At 44.2% G+C, this 18,470-nt stretch overlaps 1 protein-coding gene across 1 annotated transcript in view; it reads right to left on the reverse strand.

The window, feature by feature from the left end:
* Positions 1 to 18,470, reverse strand: part of LOC115187885 (CUB and sushi domain-containing protein 3-like) — a 1,475,978-nt gene that overhangs the window by 151,997 nt on the left and 1,305,511 nt on the right. Inside the window, 5 exon segments of the mRNA XM_029746934.1 lie at positions 1,160 to 1,229; positions 6,797 to 6,915; positions 11,491 to 11,595; positions 13,107 to 13,203; positions 13,410 to 13,534. Of these exon segments, the coding sequence (XP_029602794.1) occupies positions 1,160 to 1,229; positions 6,797 to 6,915; positions 11,491 to 11,595; positions 13,107 to 13,203; positions 13,410 to 13,534 (516 nt within the window).

The raw sequence follows: 18,470 nt of genomic DNA on the forward strand, positions 1-18,470 counted from the left end.
CTAGAAGTCATCCTACCAATCAGCAGTATAGCAGAGAGGACTGCTCTCCAATCCTAGAAGTCATCCTACCAATCAGCAGTATAGCAGAGAGGACTGCTCTCCAATACTAGAAGTTATCCTACCAGTCAGCAGTATAGCAGAGGGGACTGCTCTCCAATCCTAGAAGTCATCCTACCAATCAGCAGTATAGCAGAGGGGACTGCTCTCCAATCCTAGAAGTTATCCTACCAATCAGCAGTATAGCAGAGAGGACTGCTCTCCAATCCTAGAAGTCATCCTACCAATCAGCAGTATAGCAGAGAGGACTGCTCTCCAATACTAGAAGTCATCCTACCAATCAGCAGTATAGCAGAGAGGACTGCTCTCCAATGCTATAAGTCATCCTACCAATCAGCAGTATAGCAGAGAGGACTGCTCTCCAATACTAGAAGTTATCCTACCAGTCAGCAGTATAGCAGAGAGGACTGCTCTCCAATCCTAGAAGTTATCCTACCAATCAGCAGTATAGCAGAGAGGACTGCTCTCCAATCCTAGAAGTCATCCTACCAATCAGCAGTATAGCAGAGGGGACTGCTCTCCAATCCTAGAAGTCATCCTACCAATCAGCATATCAGAACTAAACAGGCTATACTAAGACTCATCAGGGATATTAACTAATAGAAAAAGAGACACATTCTGACTGATTGGTTGCCGTGGATATAGACACATTGTGACTGATTGGTTGCCGTGGATATAGATACATTCTGACTGATTGGTTGCCGTGGATATAGATACATTCTGACTGATTGGTTGCCGTGGATATAGATACATTCTGACTGATTGGTTGCCGTGGATATAGATATATTGTGACTGATTGGTTGCCGTGGATATGGATACATTGTGACTGATTGGTTGCCGTGGATATATATACATTCTGATTGATTGGTTGCCGTGGATATACATACTTTTACATCCAAAACGTACAATGTTTCGTTCCTCTGAATTCATATTCTAATGAGGTACTGTAGTCATAGTGACAGCAGCAATGTCTGTGATGGTTCATACAGGTGTGATGGCAGATATGTTGGTTATTCTCATAGCAGAACACTATAGACTTCTATACTGTTCAAATGTAAACATTACCATAATAAAGACGACTTGTACAGAATGAATACATTACCTAAGCACAGAGGTACGGGGTAATTCCATCGTCTGACGGGCCCTGGCATACACGTTATGTATTCATTACCCTGCAAGAGAGAAAAGAAATGTATGCATTACACTGCAAGAGAAAAAAAAGCATTATCCTGCAAGATAAAATTGAAATGTATGCATTACCCTGCAAGATAAAATGGAAATGTATGCATTACCCTGCAAGATAACATTGAAATGTATGCATTACCCTGCAAGATAAAATTTAAATGTATGCATTACCCTACATGAGAAAAGACAAATTAATGCATTACCCTGCAAACAAACACATCTATTCAGCACTGTAGGATGTAGCTATATCACATTCACTGCATCCCAAATGACACCCTATTCCCTATATAGTGCACTATTTTAGACCAGGCCCTATGGCTCTATATAGGGAATTGGGTGCCATTTGGGATGCCCAGTAGGAAACAAACAAATATAACAGAATACCACAGAAACCTTTGAAAATGCTGATTCATATCAAACAAAGGCCATTAAAACAACAGGGAGAGAAGCATGTCTGATTCATATCAAACAAAGGCCATTAAAACAACAGGGAGAGAAACATGTCTGATTCATATCAAACAAAGGCCATTAAAACAACAGGGAGAGAAACATGTCTGATTCATATCAAACAAAGGCCATTAAAACAACAGGGAGAGAAACATGTCTGATTCATATCAAACAAAGGCCATTAAAACAACAGGGAGAGAAACATGTCTGATTCATATCAAACAAGGCCATTAAAACAACAGGGAGAGAAACATGTCTGATTCATATCAAACAAAGGCCATTAAAACAACAGGGAGAGAAACATGTCTGATTCATATCAAACAAAGGCCATTAAAACAACAGGGAGAGAAACATGTCTGATTCATATCAAACAAAGGCCATTAAAACAACAGGGAGAGAAACATGTCTGATTCATATCAAACAAAGGCCATTAAAACAACAGGGAGAGAAACATGTCTGATTCATATCAAACAAAGGCCATTAAAACAACAGGGAGAGAAACATGTCTGATTCATATCAAACAAAGGCCATTAAAACAACAGGGAGAGAAACATGTCTGATTCATATCAAACAAAGGCCATTAAAACAACAGGGAGGGAAACATGTCATAAAGGGCTTCTTCACATTATTTTTGGTTCATGTGGTTTTGTTGGAATTTCCTTCCTCATCTTTATCCTCAAGGTCTCTACTGTAGAATAAAGGGTCATTGTCTCTGAATAAAATGGGGTGCCATTTGGGACGCAACCAGCGTGTGGATGTCGGACGCAACCAGTATGTGGATGTTGGAACGCAACCAGTATGTGGATGTTGGAACGCAACCAGTGTGTGGATGTCGGACGCAACCAGTATGTGGATGTTGGAACGCAACCAGTATGTGGATGTTGGAACGCAACCAGTGTGTGGATGTTGGAACGCAACCAGTATGTAGATGTTTGATGTTGTTTGTGCCAAAGGTGTAGGAACTCCTGCTGAGGTGTTTAAGGGCTAGGGGGGCAGTATTTTGATGTCCGGATGAAAAGCGTGCCCAAAGTAAACTGCCTGTTACTCAGGCCCAGAAGCTAGGATATGCATATAATTGGTAGATTTGGATAGTTTCTAAAACTGTTAAAATAATGTCTGTGAGTAAACAGAACTGATATGGCAGGCGAAACCCCGAGGACAAACCATCCCCCCCCAAAAAAAATTCAGCCACTGAATTTGTATGTTTCTTCCATTTGCAAATAATGGCACCAACTGTTGTCACCTTCTCACCAAGCTGCTTGGTGATGGTCTTGTAGCCCATTCCAGCCTTGTGTAGGTCTACAATCTTGTCCCTGACATCCTTGGAGAGCTCTTTGGTCTTGGCCAAGGTGGAGAGTTTGGAGTCTGATTGATTGATTGCTTCTGTGGACAGGTGTCTTTTATACAGGTAACAAGCTGCGGTTAGGAGCACTCCCTTTAAGAGTGTGCTCCTAATCTCAGCTCGTTACCTGTATAAAAGACACCTGGGAGCCAGAAATCTTTCTGATTGAGAGGGGGTCAAATACTTATTTCCCTCATTAAAATGCAAATCAATTTATAACATTTTTGACATGTGTTTTTCTGGATTTTTTTGTTGTTATTCTGTCTCTCACTGTTCAAATAAACCTACCATTAAAATGATAGACTGATCATTTCTTTGTAAGTGGGCAAACAAACAAAATCAGCAGGGTATCAAATACTTTTTTCCCTCACTGTAACTGGTCATAATATTAATTATAATAATTAGAGTAACTGGTCATAATATTAATAATGTTATCTACTCTGAGTGAGGGTTAGTTAGAACCTGAGGATCTGAACAACACAGGTCAAGTGTGTGTGTGTGTGTGTGTGTGTGTGTGTGTGTGTGTGTGTGTGTGTGTGTGTGTGTGTGTGTGTGTGTGTGTGTGTGTGTGTGACAGGGGGAACAGGAAACTGTTATCACCACTATCTACTGACAGAGGGAACAGGAAACTGTTATCACCACTATCTACTGACAGAGGGAACAGGAAACTGTTGTCACCACTATCTACTGACAGAGGGAACAGGAAACTGTTATCACCACTATCTACTGACAGAGGGAACAGGAAACTGTTGTCACCACTATCTACTGACAGGGGGAACAGGAAACTGTTATCACTCTACTGACAGAGGGAACAGGAAACTGTTATCACCACTATCTACTGACGGAGGGAACAGGAAACTGTTATCACTATCTACTGACAGAGGGAACAGGAAACTGTTATCACTCTACTGACAGAGGGAACAGGAAACTGTTATCACTCTACTGACAGGGGGAACAGGAAACTGTTATCACCACTATCTACTGACAGAGGGAACAGGAAACTGTTATCACTATCTACTGACAGAGGGAACAGGAAACTGTTAGCACCACTATCTACTGACAGAGGGAACAGGAAACTGTTATCACCACTATCTACTGACAGGGGGAACAGGAAACTGTTATCACTATCTACTGACAGAGGGAACAGGAAACTGTTATCACTATCTACTGACAGAGGGAACAGGAAACTGTTATCACTATCTACTGACAGAGGGAACAGGAAACTGTTATCACCACTATCTACTGACAGAGGGAACAGGAAACTGTTATCACTCTACTGACGGAGGGAACAGGAAACTGTTATCACCACTATCTACTGACAGAGGGAACAGGAAACTGTTATCACTATCTACTGACAGAGGGAACAGGAAACTGTTATCACCACTATCTACTGACGGAGGGAACAGGAAACTGTTATCACTATCTACTGACAGAGGGAACAGGAAACTGTTATCACCACTATCTACTGACAGAGGGAACAGGAAACTGTTATCACCACTATCTACTGACAGAGGGAACAGGAAACTGTTATCACCACTATCTACTGACGGAGGGAACAGGAAACTGTTATCACTATCTACTGACAGAGGGAACAGGAAACTGTTATCACCACTATCTACTGACAGAGGGAACAGGAAACTGTTATCACCACTATCTACTGACGGAGGGAACAGGAAACTGTTATCACCACTATCTACTGACAGAGGGAACAGGAAACTGTTATCACCACTATCTACTGACAGAGGGAACAGGAAACTGTTATCATCACTATCTACTGACAGAGGGAACAGGAAACTGTTATCACCACTATCTACTGACGGAGGGAACAGGAAACTGTTATCACCACTATCTACTGACAGAGGGAACAGGAAACTGTTATCATCACTATCTACTGACAGAGGGAACAGGAAACTGTTATCACCACTATCCACTGACAGAGGGAACAGGAAACTGTTATCACTATCTACTGACAGAGGGAACAGGAAACTGTTATCACCACTATCTACTGACAGAGGGAACAGGAAACTGTTATCACCACTATCTACTGACAGGGGGAACAGGAAACTGTTATCACTATCTACTGACAGGGGGAACAGGAAACTGTTATCACTATCTACTGACAGGGGGAACAGGAAACTGTTATCACTATCTACTGACAGAGGGAACAGGAAACTGTTATCACCACTATCTACTGACAGAGGGAACAGGAAACTGTTATCACCACTATCTACTGACAGAGGGAACAGGAAACTGTTATCACCACTATCTACTGACAGAGGGAACAGGAAACTGTTATCATCACTATCTACTGACAGAGGGAACAGGTAACTGTTATCACCACTATCTACTGACAGAGGGAACAGGAAACTGTTATCACCACTATCTACTGACAGAGGGAACAGGAAACTGTTATCACCACTATCTACTGACAGAGGGAACAGGAAACTGTTATCACCACTATCTACTGACAGAGGGAACAGGAAACTGTTATCACCACTATCTACTGACAGAGGGAACAGGAAACTGTTATCACCACTATCTACTGACAGAGGGAACAGGAAACTGTTATCACCACTATCTACTGACAGAGGGAACAGGAAACTGTTGTCACCACTATCTACTGACAGAGGGAACAGGAAACTGTTATCATCACTATCTACTGACAGAGGGAACAGGAAACTGTTATCACCACTATCTACTGACAGAGGGAACAGGAAACGGTTATCACTATCTACTGACAGAGGGAACAGGAAACTGTTATCACCACTATCTACTGACGGAGGGAACAGGAAACTGTTATCACCACTATCTACTGACAGAGGGAACAGGAAACTGTTATCACCACTATCTACTGACAGAGGGAACAGGAAACTGTTATCACTATCTACTGACAGAGGGAACAGGAAACTGTTACAGTTAGTTTAACCTCCCACACACTTACAGACACACACGCACGAGCATTCACACACACACACACGCTCACACACACAGTATTTATCCTAACACACTCGGTGTGTGTGTGTGTGTGTGTGTGTGTGTGTGTGTGTGTGTGTGTGTGTGTGTGTGTGTGTGTGTGTGTGTGTGTGTGTGTGTGTGTGTGTGTGTGTTTCACTTCAACCTTCAGGGTATTCCCTGGGTCTGCATATCTAAACTGGCAGCTCTACATCAGACATGGACTGTGTCCCAAATGGAACCCTATTCCCTCTATAGTGAACTAGAGTCCTGTGGGCCCTGCTCAAAATAGTGCACTACGTAGGAAATAGGGTCCCAACAAGGTCTCACGTCAGAATTAGACCTTCATCAATGTTTTTCAAATATGTCAAATTTCAAAGTGTTTTAAAGTTAAGTTAAGTTAGGAAAGTTAAGTTAGGAAAGTTAAGTTAGGAAAGTTAAGTTAGGAAAGTTAAGTTAGGAAAGTTAAGTTAAGTTAGGAAAGTTAAGTTAAGTTAGGAAAGTTAAGTTAAGTTAAGTTAGTTAAGTTAGGCAAGTTAAGTTAAGTTAAGTTAGGCTAAGTTAAGTTAAGTTAGGCAAGTTTCTATCGCTGGATTCAAACCGGCAACATTCTGCACCAAAGGGCAAATGCTTACGTACATCCACCATTGGCCCACCCTACACCACCCTAGCAAAACCAAAACATACCTGAAGGTAACAGAGCAAGTGTGTGTGTGTGTGTGTGTGTGTGTGTGTGTGTGTGTGTGTGTGTGTGTGTGTGTGTGTGTGTGTGTGTGTGTGTGTGTGTGTGTGTGTGTGTGTATTTGTGCTAACCTTCAGAGAGTAGCCTTGGTCACACTGAAAGGAAACCATGTCCCCCACAGTAAAGCGCTGGCCCACATTGACACCGTTGAGGGGGGGCTGAGGTTCTGGGCATGAATCCAAACCTATTGCTTAGGACAGAGTCAAAACACACACGTGGGAATAGCAATCACTTGTCTGCACATCAAGATCAGTACAGGAACATAGAAACAAACACCAACCATTCAAAACAGTAGAGTACAGTATGGAACCGGTAGTTAATACTCCTTATAGGAATACTGAGAGATGATAGGTAGTTATAAAACTCCTTATAGGAATACTGAGAGATGATAGGTAGTTAATACTCCTTATAGGAATACTGAGAGATGATAGGTAGTTATAATACTCCTTATAGGAATACTGAGAGATGATAGGTAGTTAATACTCCTTATCGGAATACTGAGAGATGATAGGTAGTTATAATACTCCTTATAGGACTACTGAGGGTAGTCAGAGAGTGGTGAGCAGAGGGGTGACAGGAGTGGAGATGGAGTCTGTGAGTGGTACACATAGTGGTGAGAGACTATAGGTGGTGAACAGAGTGGTGAGAGACTATAGGTGGTGAACAGAGTGGTGAACAGAGAGGTGAGAGACTATAGGTGGTGAACAGAGAGGTGAGAGACTATAGGTGGTGAACAGAGTGGTGAGAGACTATGAATGGTGAACAGAGTGGTGAGAGACTATAGGTGGTGAACAGAGTGGTGAGAGACTATAGGTGGTGAACAGAGTGGTAAACAGAGAGGTGAGAGACTATAGGTGGTGAACAGAGTGGTGAGAGACTATAGGTGGTGGACAGAGTGGTGAGAGACTATAGGTGGTGAACAGAGAGGTGAGAGACTATAGGTGGTGAACAGAGTGGTGAGAGACTATAGGTGGTGAACAGAGTGGTGAGAGACTATAGGTGGTGAACAGAGTGGTGAGAGACTATAGGTGGTGGACAGAGTGGTGAGAGACTATAGGTGGTGAACAGAGTGGTGAGAGACTATAGGTGGTGAACAGAGAGGTGAGAGACTATGAGTGGTAAACAGAGTGGTGAGAGACTATAGGTGGTGAACAGAGTGGTGAGAGACTATAGGTGGTGAACAGAGAGGTGAGAGACTATAGGTGGTGAACAGAAATAAACCAAAAGAGTTCAGAAGGTGTTCAGAACAGTATGCTGTCAATCATCTCAGCAGGCTGTTATATATGGATATTCCTACTCCTGGTAGTCATGGTGTGGAGAGCGTTGGGCATGTGGGGGAGAGTGGTAACATGCTGTGGTAAGGAGGGGGTGAGAGAGTGAAGAGATTGATGTGGGAGAGGACTGAGGAGACTGATTGGCTGAAGAGATTGATGTGGGAGAGGGGTGAAGAGACTGATTGGCTGAAGAGATTGATGTGGGAGAGGGCTGAGGAGACTGATTGGCTGAAGAGATTGATGTGGGAGAGGGGTGAAGAGAGTGATTCGTGAAAGCTTTAAAATATACTGTAAAATGTATCTCTTTACGGTTAAGAAGCTTTAGGGATAAAAACAACCCACTGAGAGCCAGACAGGCCAGAGGCTGAGGAGAGCGGGGAGTAGACTTAGTGAGAGCGTTGTTATACATGTTGATCTCTACAGGTGGTCGACTGTGGGAGAGTGGTATACAGGGTTAGAGGTGCTGAGAGACTGAGATGGACCGATCGGGGCTGTGAGAGGTTGGCCGTGGTGAGATGTTGTGGGAGACAGGTGATGATACCGTCTGAATATAAAGTATGTTGATCTCTGAGTTTGGGGGAAGGTGGGACACAGGGTTAAAGGTGATGTGAGACAGATGTTGAGGAGAGTGGCTGGTGTTAGTGAGAGACCTGTGGTCAGAGGGTTACAGTTCCCCACTCAGAGGGATAGGCAGACAGGCAGGCAGACAGGCAGACAGACAGACAGACAGACAGACAGACAGACAGACAGGCAGGCAGACAGACAGACAGACAGACAGACAGACAGGCAGACAGGCAGACAGACAGACAGACAGACAGACAGACAGACAGACAGACAGACAGACAGACAGACAGACAGACAGACAGACAGACAGACAGAGAGGCAGACAGACAGACAGAGAGGCAGACAGACAGAGAGGCAGGCAGAGAGGCAGGCAGACAGACAGACAGACAGACAGACAGACAGACAGACAGACAGACAGACAGACAGACAGACAGACAGACAGACAGACAGACAGACAGACAGACAGACAGACAGACAGACAGACAGACAGACAGACAGAGACGGTGGATGAGCTCAGTTAGCCTGGTCCCATCTGGAACCCTGGGTGTCCTTTAGCCAACTCCTCTGATGGCATGACAGCACTAGTGAGATGAGATGGCTGAAGCACATCCAGCTGGGCTTGTCAACACCAGTCCTGGAGGTCCTGGAGGACCAAAACACTAGGAAATAAAACCAGCAGTACTTTGACCCTCGAGGTCCACTAGTTGAATAGCCCTGTCGTCATGGCATGACATCATTAATCAGAGGACTTGGTTAAACCCTGCCATAATGGCATGACATCATTAATCAGAGGACTTGGTTAAACCCTGACAACGATAATCAGAGGACTTGGTTAAACCCTGTCATCATGGCATGACATCATTAATCAGAGGACTTGGTTAAACCCTGTCATCATGGCATGACATCATTAGACAGAGGACTTGGTTAAACCCTGTCATCATGGCATGAAAACCAGCAGCATTCCACCCATAAAACTGTAAAATACTACTTTCACTACAAAAGCAAGTACTTATTCCATGTCTGTTCATTAACTCTGTGCTATTGACACATCATGAAATTATTTTGTACCCCATTATTAACGTTTGTTAAGAATAAGGCCAGCAGCATACCACCCTGAATCCCACTGCTAGTTTGCATCTGAAGCTAAACAGGATTGGTTCTGGTCGGTCCCTGGATGGGAGACCAGATGGTGCTGGAAGTGCTGTTTCCTCTGGTCTAAAGAAAAGATATACAGTGGCTTGCGAAAGTATTCACCCCCCCCCTTTGGCATTTTTCCTAATTCTGTTGCCTTACAACCTGGAATTAAAATTGATTTTTTTTTTTGGGGGGGGGGGGGTTCATATCATTTGATTTACACAACATGCCTACCGCTTTGAAGATGCAAAATATTTTTTATTGTGAAACAAACAACAAATAAGACAAAAAAACTGAAAACTTGAGCGTGCATAACTATTCACCCCCCCCCCAAAGTCAATACTTTGTAGAGCCACCTTTTGCAACAATTACAGCTACAGATTACACCTGATCTAGGACCAGCCTATAGCTAGCTGTATTTCTTCATACCAGTGTACTCCAGATTACAACTGATCTAGGACCAGCCTATAGCTAGCTGTATTTCTTCATACCAGTATACTCCAGATTACAACTGATCTAGGACCAGCCTATAGCTAGCTGTGTCTCTTCATACCAGTATACTCCAGATTACACCTGATCTAGGACCAGCCTATAGCTAGCTGTATTTCTTCATACCAGTATACTTCAGATTACACCTGATCTAGGACCAGCCTATAGCTAGCTGTATTTCTTCATACCAGTGTACTCCAGATTACAACTGATCTAGGACCAGCCTATAGCTAGCTGTATTTCTTCATACCAGTATACTCCAGATTACACCTGATCTAGGACCAGCCTATAGCTCGCTGTGTCTCTTCATACCAGTATACTCCAGATTACACCTGATCTAGGACCAGCCTATAGCTAGCTGTATTTCTTCATACCAGTATACTCCAGATTACAACTGATCTAGGACCAGCCTATAACTAGCTGTATTTCTTCATACCAGTATACTCCAGTTTACAACTGATCTAGGACCAGCCTATAGCTAGCTGTATTTATTCATACCAGTATACTCCAGGTTACAACTGATCTAGGACCAGCCTATAGCTAGCTGTGTCTCTTCATACCAGTATATTCCAGATTACACCTGATCTAGGACCAGCCTATAGCTAGCTGTATTTCTTCATACCAGTATACTTCAGATTACACTTGATCTAGGACCAGCCTATAGCTAGCTGTATTTCTTCATACCAGTATACTCCAGATTACACCTGATCTAGGACCAGCCTATAGCTAGCTGTATTTCTTCATACCAGTATACTCCAGATTACACCTGATCTAGGACCAGCCTATAGCTCGCTGTGTCTCTTCATACCAGTATACTCCAGATTACACCTGATCTAGGACCAGCCTATAGCTAGCTGTATTTCTTCATACCAGTATACTCCAGATTACAACTGATCTAGGACCAGCCTATAGCTAGCTGTATTTCTTCATGCCAGTATACTCCAGTTTACAACTGATCTAGGACCAGCCTATAGCTAGCTGTATTTATTCATACCAGTATACTCCAGATTACAACTGATCTAGGACCAGCCTATAGCTAGCTGTGTCTCTTCATACCAGTATACTCCAGATTACACCTGATCTAGGACCAGCCTATAGCTAGCTGTATTTCTTCATACCAGTATACTTCAGATTACACCTGATCTAAGACCAGCCTATAGCTCGCTGTGTCTCTTCATACCAGTATACTCCAGATTACACCTGATCTAGGACCAGCCTATAGCTAGCTGTGTCTCTTCATACCAGTAAACTCCAGATTACAACTGATCTAGGACCAGCCTATAGCTAGGTGTATCTCTTCATACCTGTATACTCCAGGTGGAAGCCTGCTGCAGACACACTGATGTCGGACTGGAAGGTCAGGTAGATGTTGTTGGAGGTGCTGTTCAGGAGCTGGGGGATGGTCGTACCTACAGAACATACCCATGGAGACAGTCAAGTGGGAGTTACAGTAGGAAGGGTTTCCAGGAGGGAAGGACATATACTGTATATGACTGGAACGTAGAACATACCCATGGAGACAGTCAATAGGAAAATATCATAAAATACACTACAGCAGGGCTCACCAACCCTGTTCCTGGAGAGCAGGGTTGGAGTTAAAACCTACAGGAGGGTCTCTCTCCAGGAACAGGGTTGGAGTTAAAACCTACAGGAGGGTCTCTCTCCAGAAACAGGGTTGGAGTTAAACCCTACAGGAGGATCTCTCTCCAGGAACAGGGTTGGAGTGAAAACCTACAGGAGGTCAGCTCTCTAGGTACATGGTTGGAGATCCCTGTCCTACACACATCAATTGTCTCTGAGCATATTTATTTATTAAGTCCTATTAGATAGATTTATTTGACACTGTTTCCACCACTCAGGTCTTCTTTGTCAGGTGAAGACTAGAGTCAGTCAGGTCTTCTTCATCAGGTGAAGACTAGAGTCAGTCAGGTCTTCTTCATCAGGTGGATTAGAGTCCGTCAGGTCTTCTTCGTCAGGTGAAGACTAGAGTCCGTCAGGTCTTCTTCATCAGGCGAAGACTAGAGTCAGTCAGGTCTTCTTCATCAGGTGGATTAGAGTCCGTCAGGTCTTCTTCATCAGGTGAAGATTAGAGTCCGTCAGGTCTTCTTCATCAGGTGAAGACTAGAGTCTGTCAGGTCTTCTTCGTCAGGTGAAGACTAGAGCCAGTCAGGTCTTCTTCATCAGGTGAAGACTAGAGTCTGTCAGGTCTTCTTCGTCAGGTGAAGACTAGAGCCAGTCAGGTCTTCTTCGTCAGGTGAAGACTAGAGCCAGTCAGGTCTTCTTCATCAGGTGGATTAGAGTGCGTCAGGTCTTCTTCGTCAGGTGAAGACTAGAGCCAGTCAGGTCTTCTTCGTCAGGTGAAGACTAGAGCCAGTCAGGTCTTCTTCATCAGGTGAAGACTAGAGTCGGTCAGGTCTTCTTCATCAGGTGAAGACTAGAGTCGGTCAGGTCTTCTTCATCAGGTGAAGACTAGAGTCGGTCAGGTCTTCTTCGTCAGGTGAAGACTAGAGCCAGTCAGGTCTTCTTCATCAGGTGAAGACTAGAGTCGGTCAGGTCTTCTTCATCAGGTGAAGACTAGAGTCGGTCAGGTCTTCTTCATCAGGTGAAGACTAGAGTCGGTCAGGTCTTCTTCATCAGGTGAAGACTAGAGCCAGTCAGGTCTTCTTCATCAGGTAAAGACTATTTATTTTTATTTTCTATTTAACCTTTATTTTACTAAGGCAAGTCAGAGGGAGTCAGTCAGTCCTTTCTTCATTTCCTTGAACTGCGCCGTTGAAGATTCGGAGAACTTTTCTCAAAGAGCATGTCAAATGTTGTCTCCCGTCGTATCCATACGTACTTTTACTGAGTTTTCCGATCAGACATTATTATCAATTCCAAAATGGGAGCTTTAAAAGACAAATTCTGGAGGTTGTTTCACCTGAGTAGCTGCCAAGCCTTGGAGCGTTGCCATCGACGCCGTCGAAAAAGTCCAAGGAGTCCCAGTTGTGTTCCGTGGCAAAGGTTATGACCTGGATCTGAAGAAAAGAACGAAGAAATACATTTAAGAGTACATTTTTTTTAAATCTAAGTTGAATAAAACAGTTGCCTCATCAATAATGGGATACATTTCAGCAAATTCCCATTCTAAGATAGAATTCCATGAAAGTTTAATTCTTAAATCCTTTTAACTATCAAAACTTTCCAACATTATATTCATAACGTTTCGTGCTGCATCTCTCACTTGGATGCCTGTTCCCTCTGGCACAGAGACCTTCCAGATACAGTTGAGATAGTTGGCGTAGGGCTCTGGGTAACCAGGAGAAAGGATGGTTCCCTTACGAGATGTCAGCAGCCCTCCACAGGGAACTGCATAGGGGGAGACAAGAGAGAGACAAGTCACCCAGACACCAGGGGGAGAGAAGAGAGAGACAAGTCACCCAGACACCAGGAGTGGAGAAGAGAGAGAGACAAGTCACCCAGAGACCAGGGGGAGAGAAGAGAGAGACAAGTCACCCAGAGACCAGGAGTGGAGAAGAGAGAGACAAGTCACCCAGAGACCAGGAGTGGAGAAGAGAGAGACAAGTCACCCAGAGACCAGGGGGAGAGAAGAGAGAGACAAGTCACCCAGAGACCAGGAGTGGAGAAGAGAGAGACAAGTCACCCAGAGACCAGGGGGAGAGAAGAGAGAGACAAGTCACCCAGACACCAGGGGGAGAGAAGAGAGAGACAAGTCACCCAGACACCATGGGGAGAGAAGAGAGAGAGACAAGTCACCCAGACACCAGGGGGAGAGAAGAGAGAGACAAGTCACCCAGACACCAGGGGGAGAGAAGAGAGAGAGACAAGTCACCCAGACACCAGGGGGAGAGAAGAGTCACCCAGAGACCAGCGGTAGAGAAGAGAGAGGCAAGTCACCCAGAGACCAGGGGGAGAGAAGAGAGAGACAAGTCACCCAGAGACCAGCAGTAGAGAAGAGTCACCCAGACATGAGACAACGTAAGGAAGGGAGAGACATTACACCAAAGACACACACACACACACACACACACACACACACACACACACACACACACACACACACACACACACACACACACACACACACACACACACACACACACACACACACACACACACACACACACGCGGGACAAGGTAAGGAAGAGTGAGATATGAAAAACCAAGTGATGCCTCTAGCACTGAGTTGCAGGGCCACTCGGGAGCCTCTACAAGAGACTGGACACGTTGTTTTCTAGGTTAGGCCGCTCTAAGATATACACGTCAAACCAAAAAGCCTCTCCAGGCTGGGTTAACATGAAGGGCAGCACCAGCCACACAGTGAGGGACTATACTAGACATGATCTAAATCCTAAATGTCTGACTGGAAACTGGATAGAATGGACTCGTCAGTCATGTGTAGCTGTCCAAACAGACATCCTGTGCTGCTCTACCGTTCTGTTATGGTGATGCTTCATTACACAACAATGGAACTCTAACAATGTAGCATATTTTCCCTTCTATTCCATCACCGTGGAGACCAAGGTGACCTCCTATTCCGTCACTATGGAGACCAGGGTTCATCCATGCATCCCTCCATCTCATCATCATCTATCCATGGGGCTTCATCCATCCATCCATCCATTCATCCCTCATCTGTCCATCATTCATTCACCCCAGCCACCTGTTGTTCTCCTTGTTTTATGGAGGGTTACTCATCCATGCATCCCACCAGCTCATATCCATCCATTCATGGGTTTCATCCATCCATCATTTGTGATCCGTTCACCCCAGCCCTTCTGACTACTGTAGATCTCCTGCTGGTCCCAGGGGTTCATTATAAACCTCAGAGGATCACAACCGATTACTGTAGATCTCCTGCTGGTCCCAGCAGTTCATTATAAACCTCAAAGGATCACAACCGATTGCTGTAGATCTCCTGCTGGTCCCAGGGGTTCATTATAAACCTCAGAGGATCACAACCGATTACTGTAGATCTCCTGCTGGTCCCAGGGGTTCATTATAAACCTCAGAGGATCACAACCGATTACTGTAGATCTCCTGCTGGTCCCAGGAGTTCATTATAAACCTCTGAGGACCACAACCGATTCCAGGCCATAGGCTCTCCAATATCCACATTGCAATGTATTGGGCAGGCATTCGAAGTGATTTGCTAGTGTGGATATAGGAACATACAGTGAGGGAAAAAAGTATTTGATCCCCTGCTGATTTTGTACGTTTGCCCACTTACAAAGAAATGATCAGTCTATAATTTTAATGGTAGGTTTATCTGAACAGTGAGTGACAGAATAACAACAAAAAAATCCAGAAAAACGCATGTTAAAAATGTTATAAATTGATTTGCATTTTAATGAGGGAAATAAGTATTTGACCCCTCTGCAAAACATGACTTAGTACTTGGTGGCAAAACCCTTGTTGGCAATCACAGAGGTCAGACGTTTCTTGTAGTTGGCCACCAGGTTTGCACACATCTCAGGAGGGATTTTGTCCCACTCCTCTTTGCAGATCTTCTCCAAGTCATTAAGGTTTCGAGGCTGCCATTTGGCAACTCGAACCTTCAGCTCCCTCCACAGATTTTCTATGGGATTAAGGTCTGGAGACTGGCTAGGCCACTCCAGGACCTTAATGTGCTTCTTCTTGAGCCACTCCTTTGTTGCCTTGGCTGTGTGTTTTGGGTCATTGTCATGCTGGAATACCCATCCACAACCCATTTTCAATGCCTTGGCTGAGGGAAGGAGGTTCTCACCCAAGATTTGACGGTACATGGCCCCGTCCATCGTCCCTTTGATGCGGTGAAGTTGTCCTGTCCCCTTAGCAGTAAAACACCCCCAAAGCATAATGTTTCCACCTCCATGTTTGACGTGGGGATGGTGTTCTTGGGGTTATAGGCAGCATTCCTCCTCCTCCAAACACGGCGAGTTGAGTTGATGCCAAAGAGCTCCATTTTGGTCTCATCTGACCACAACACTTTCAGCCAGTTGTCCTCTGAATCATTCAGATGTTCATTGGCAAACTTCAGACGGGCGTGTATATGTGCTTTCTTGAGCAGGGGGACCTTGCGGGCGCTGCAGGATTTCAATCCTTCACGGCGTAGTGTGTTACCAATTGTTTTCTTGGTGACTATGGTCCCAGCTGCCTTGAGATCATTGACGAGATCATTGACAAGATCATCTCGTGTAGTTCTGGGCTGATTCCTCACCGTTCTCATAATCATTGCAACTCCACGAGGTGAGATCTTGCATGGAGCCCAAGGCCGAGGGAGATTGACAGTTCTTTTGTGTTTCTTCCATTTGCGAATAATCGCACCAACTGTTGTCACCTTCTCACCAAGCTGCTTGGCGATGGTCTTGTAGCCCATTCCAGCCTTGTGTAGGTCTACAATCTTGTCCCTGACATCCTTGGAGAGCTCTTTGGTCTTGGCCATGGTGGAGAGTTTGGAATCTGATTGATTGATTGCTTCAGTGGACAGGTGTCTTTTATACAGGTAACAAAATGAGATGAGGAGCACTCCTTTTAAGAGTGTGCTCCTAATCTCAGCTCATTACCTGTATAAAAGACACCTGGGAGCCAGAAATCTTTCTGATTGAGAGGGGGTCAAATACTTATTTCCCTCATTAAAATGCAAATCAATTTATAACATTTTTGACATGCGTTTTTCTGGATTTTTTTGTTGTTATTCTGTCTCTCACTGTTCAAATAAACCTACCATTAAAATTATAGACTGATCTTTTCTTTGTCAGTGGGCAAACGTACAAAATCAGCAGGGGATCAAAAACTTTTTTCCCTCACTGTAGTTATATATTTTACAGCACAGATCAAAGCATGTGATGTACCACTTCTACCTTAATATTTGAACGTCCGCTACTGCACATTACAATAAGAACAGCTGTAAGGCCTATTGTTGTTCAAACAGAACAGACATCCATCAACCACGGATAAAAAAAAACACTATATACTATTTTTCATCTGAAAGAATACAATGTGTTGCTTTAGAGCGATAACTAAAACCCTAGCAGTTGTTCTGTTGTCTACTGTCACCAGTTGCTTACTCATTTCATTTCACGACAGATATCAGAATAACAGGGTAACTAATGATAATGACATGTTACATATACTCTCCTTTTAACAATGGAACAGGTGACGATGTCATGGGAATGTTCCCTGAATAGAAATGCCTCAACAATGGAACACGTGATGATGTCATGGGAATGTTCCCTGAATAGAAATGCCTCAGCAATGGAACACGTGATGATGTCCTGGGAATGTTCCCTGAGTAGCAATACCTCAACAATGGACACTTGATGATGTCATGGGAATGTTCCCTGAATAGAAATGCCTCAGCAATGGAACACGTGATGATGTCATGGGAATGTTCCCTGAATAGAAATGCCTCAACAATGGAACACGTGATGATGTCATGGGAATGTTCCCTGAATAGAAATGCCTCAACAATGGAACACGTGATGATGTCATGGGAATGTTCCCTGAATAGAAATGCCTCAACAATGGAACACGTGATGATGTCATGGGAATGTTCCCTGAATAGAAATGCCTCAACAATGGAACACGTGACGATGTCATGGGAATGTTCCCTGAATAGAAATGCCTCAACAATGGAACACGTGACGATGTCATGGGAATGTTCCCTGAATAGAAATGCCTCAACAATGGAACACGTGATGATGTCATGGGAATGTTCCCTGAATAGAAATGCCTCAACAATGGAACACGTGATGATGTCATGGGAATGTTCCCTGAATAGAAATGCCTCAGCAATGGAACACGTGATGATGTCATGGGAATGTTCCCTGAATAGAAATGCCTCAGCAATGGAACACGTGATGATGTCATGGGAATGTTCCCTGAATAGAAATGCCTCAGCAATGGAACACGTGATGATGTCATGGGAATGTTCCCTGAATAGAAATGCCTCAACAATGGAACACGTGATGATGTCATGGGAATGTTCCCTGAATAGAAATGCCTCAACAATGGAACACGTGATGATGTCATGGGAATGTTCCCTGAATAGAAATGCATCTTCCATCTTATCCAGGATAAGAGAGGAGAGAAACAAGGTGGTTATTTTGTTTCCCTGTGGAGGAGGTCAATACTGCCTGGTTGTTCCCTGTGGAGGAGGTCAATACTGCCTGGTTGTTCCCTGTGGAGGAGGTCAATACTGCCTGGTTGTTCCCTGTGGAGGAGGTCAATACTGCCTGGTTGTTCCCTGTGGAGGAGGTCAATACTGCCTGGTTGTTCCCTGTGGAGGAGGTCAATACTGCCT

Source organism: Salmo trutta, unplaced genomic scaffold, assembly GCF_901001165.1.
Source record: "Salmo trutta unplaced genomic scaffold, fSalTru1.1, whole genome shotgun sequence".
In the NCBI taxonomy this organism is placed as follows: domain Eukaryota; kingdom Metazoa; phylum Chordata; class Actinopteri; order Salmoniformes; family Salmonidae; genus Salmo; species Salmo trutta.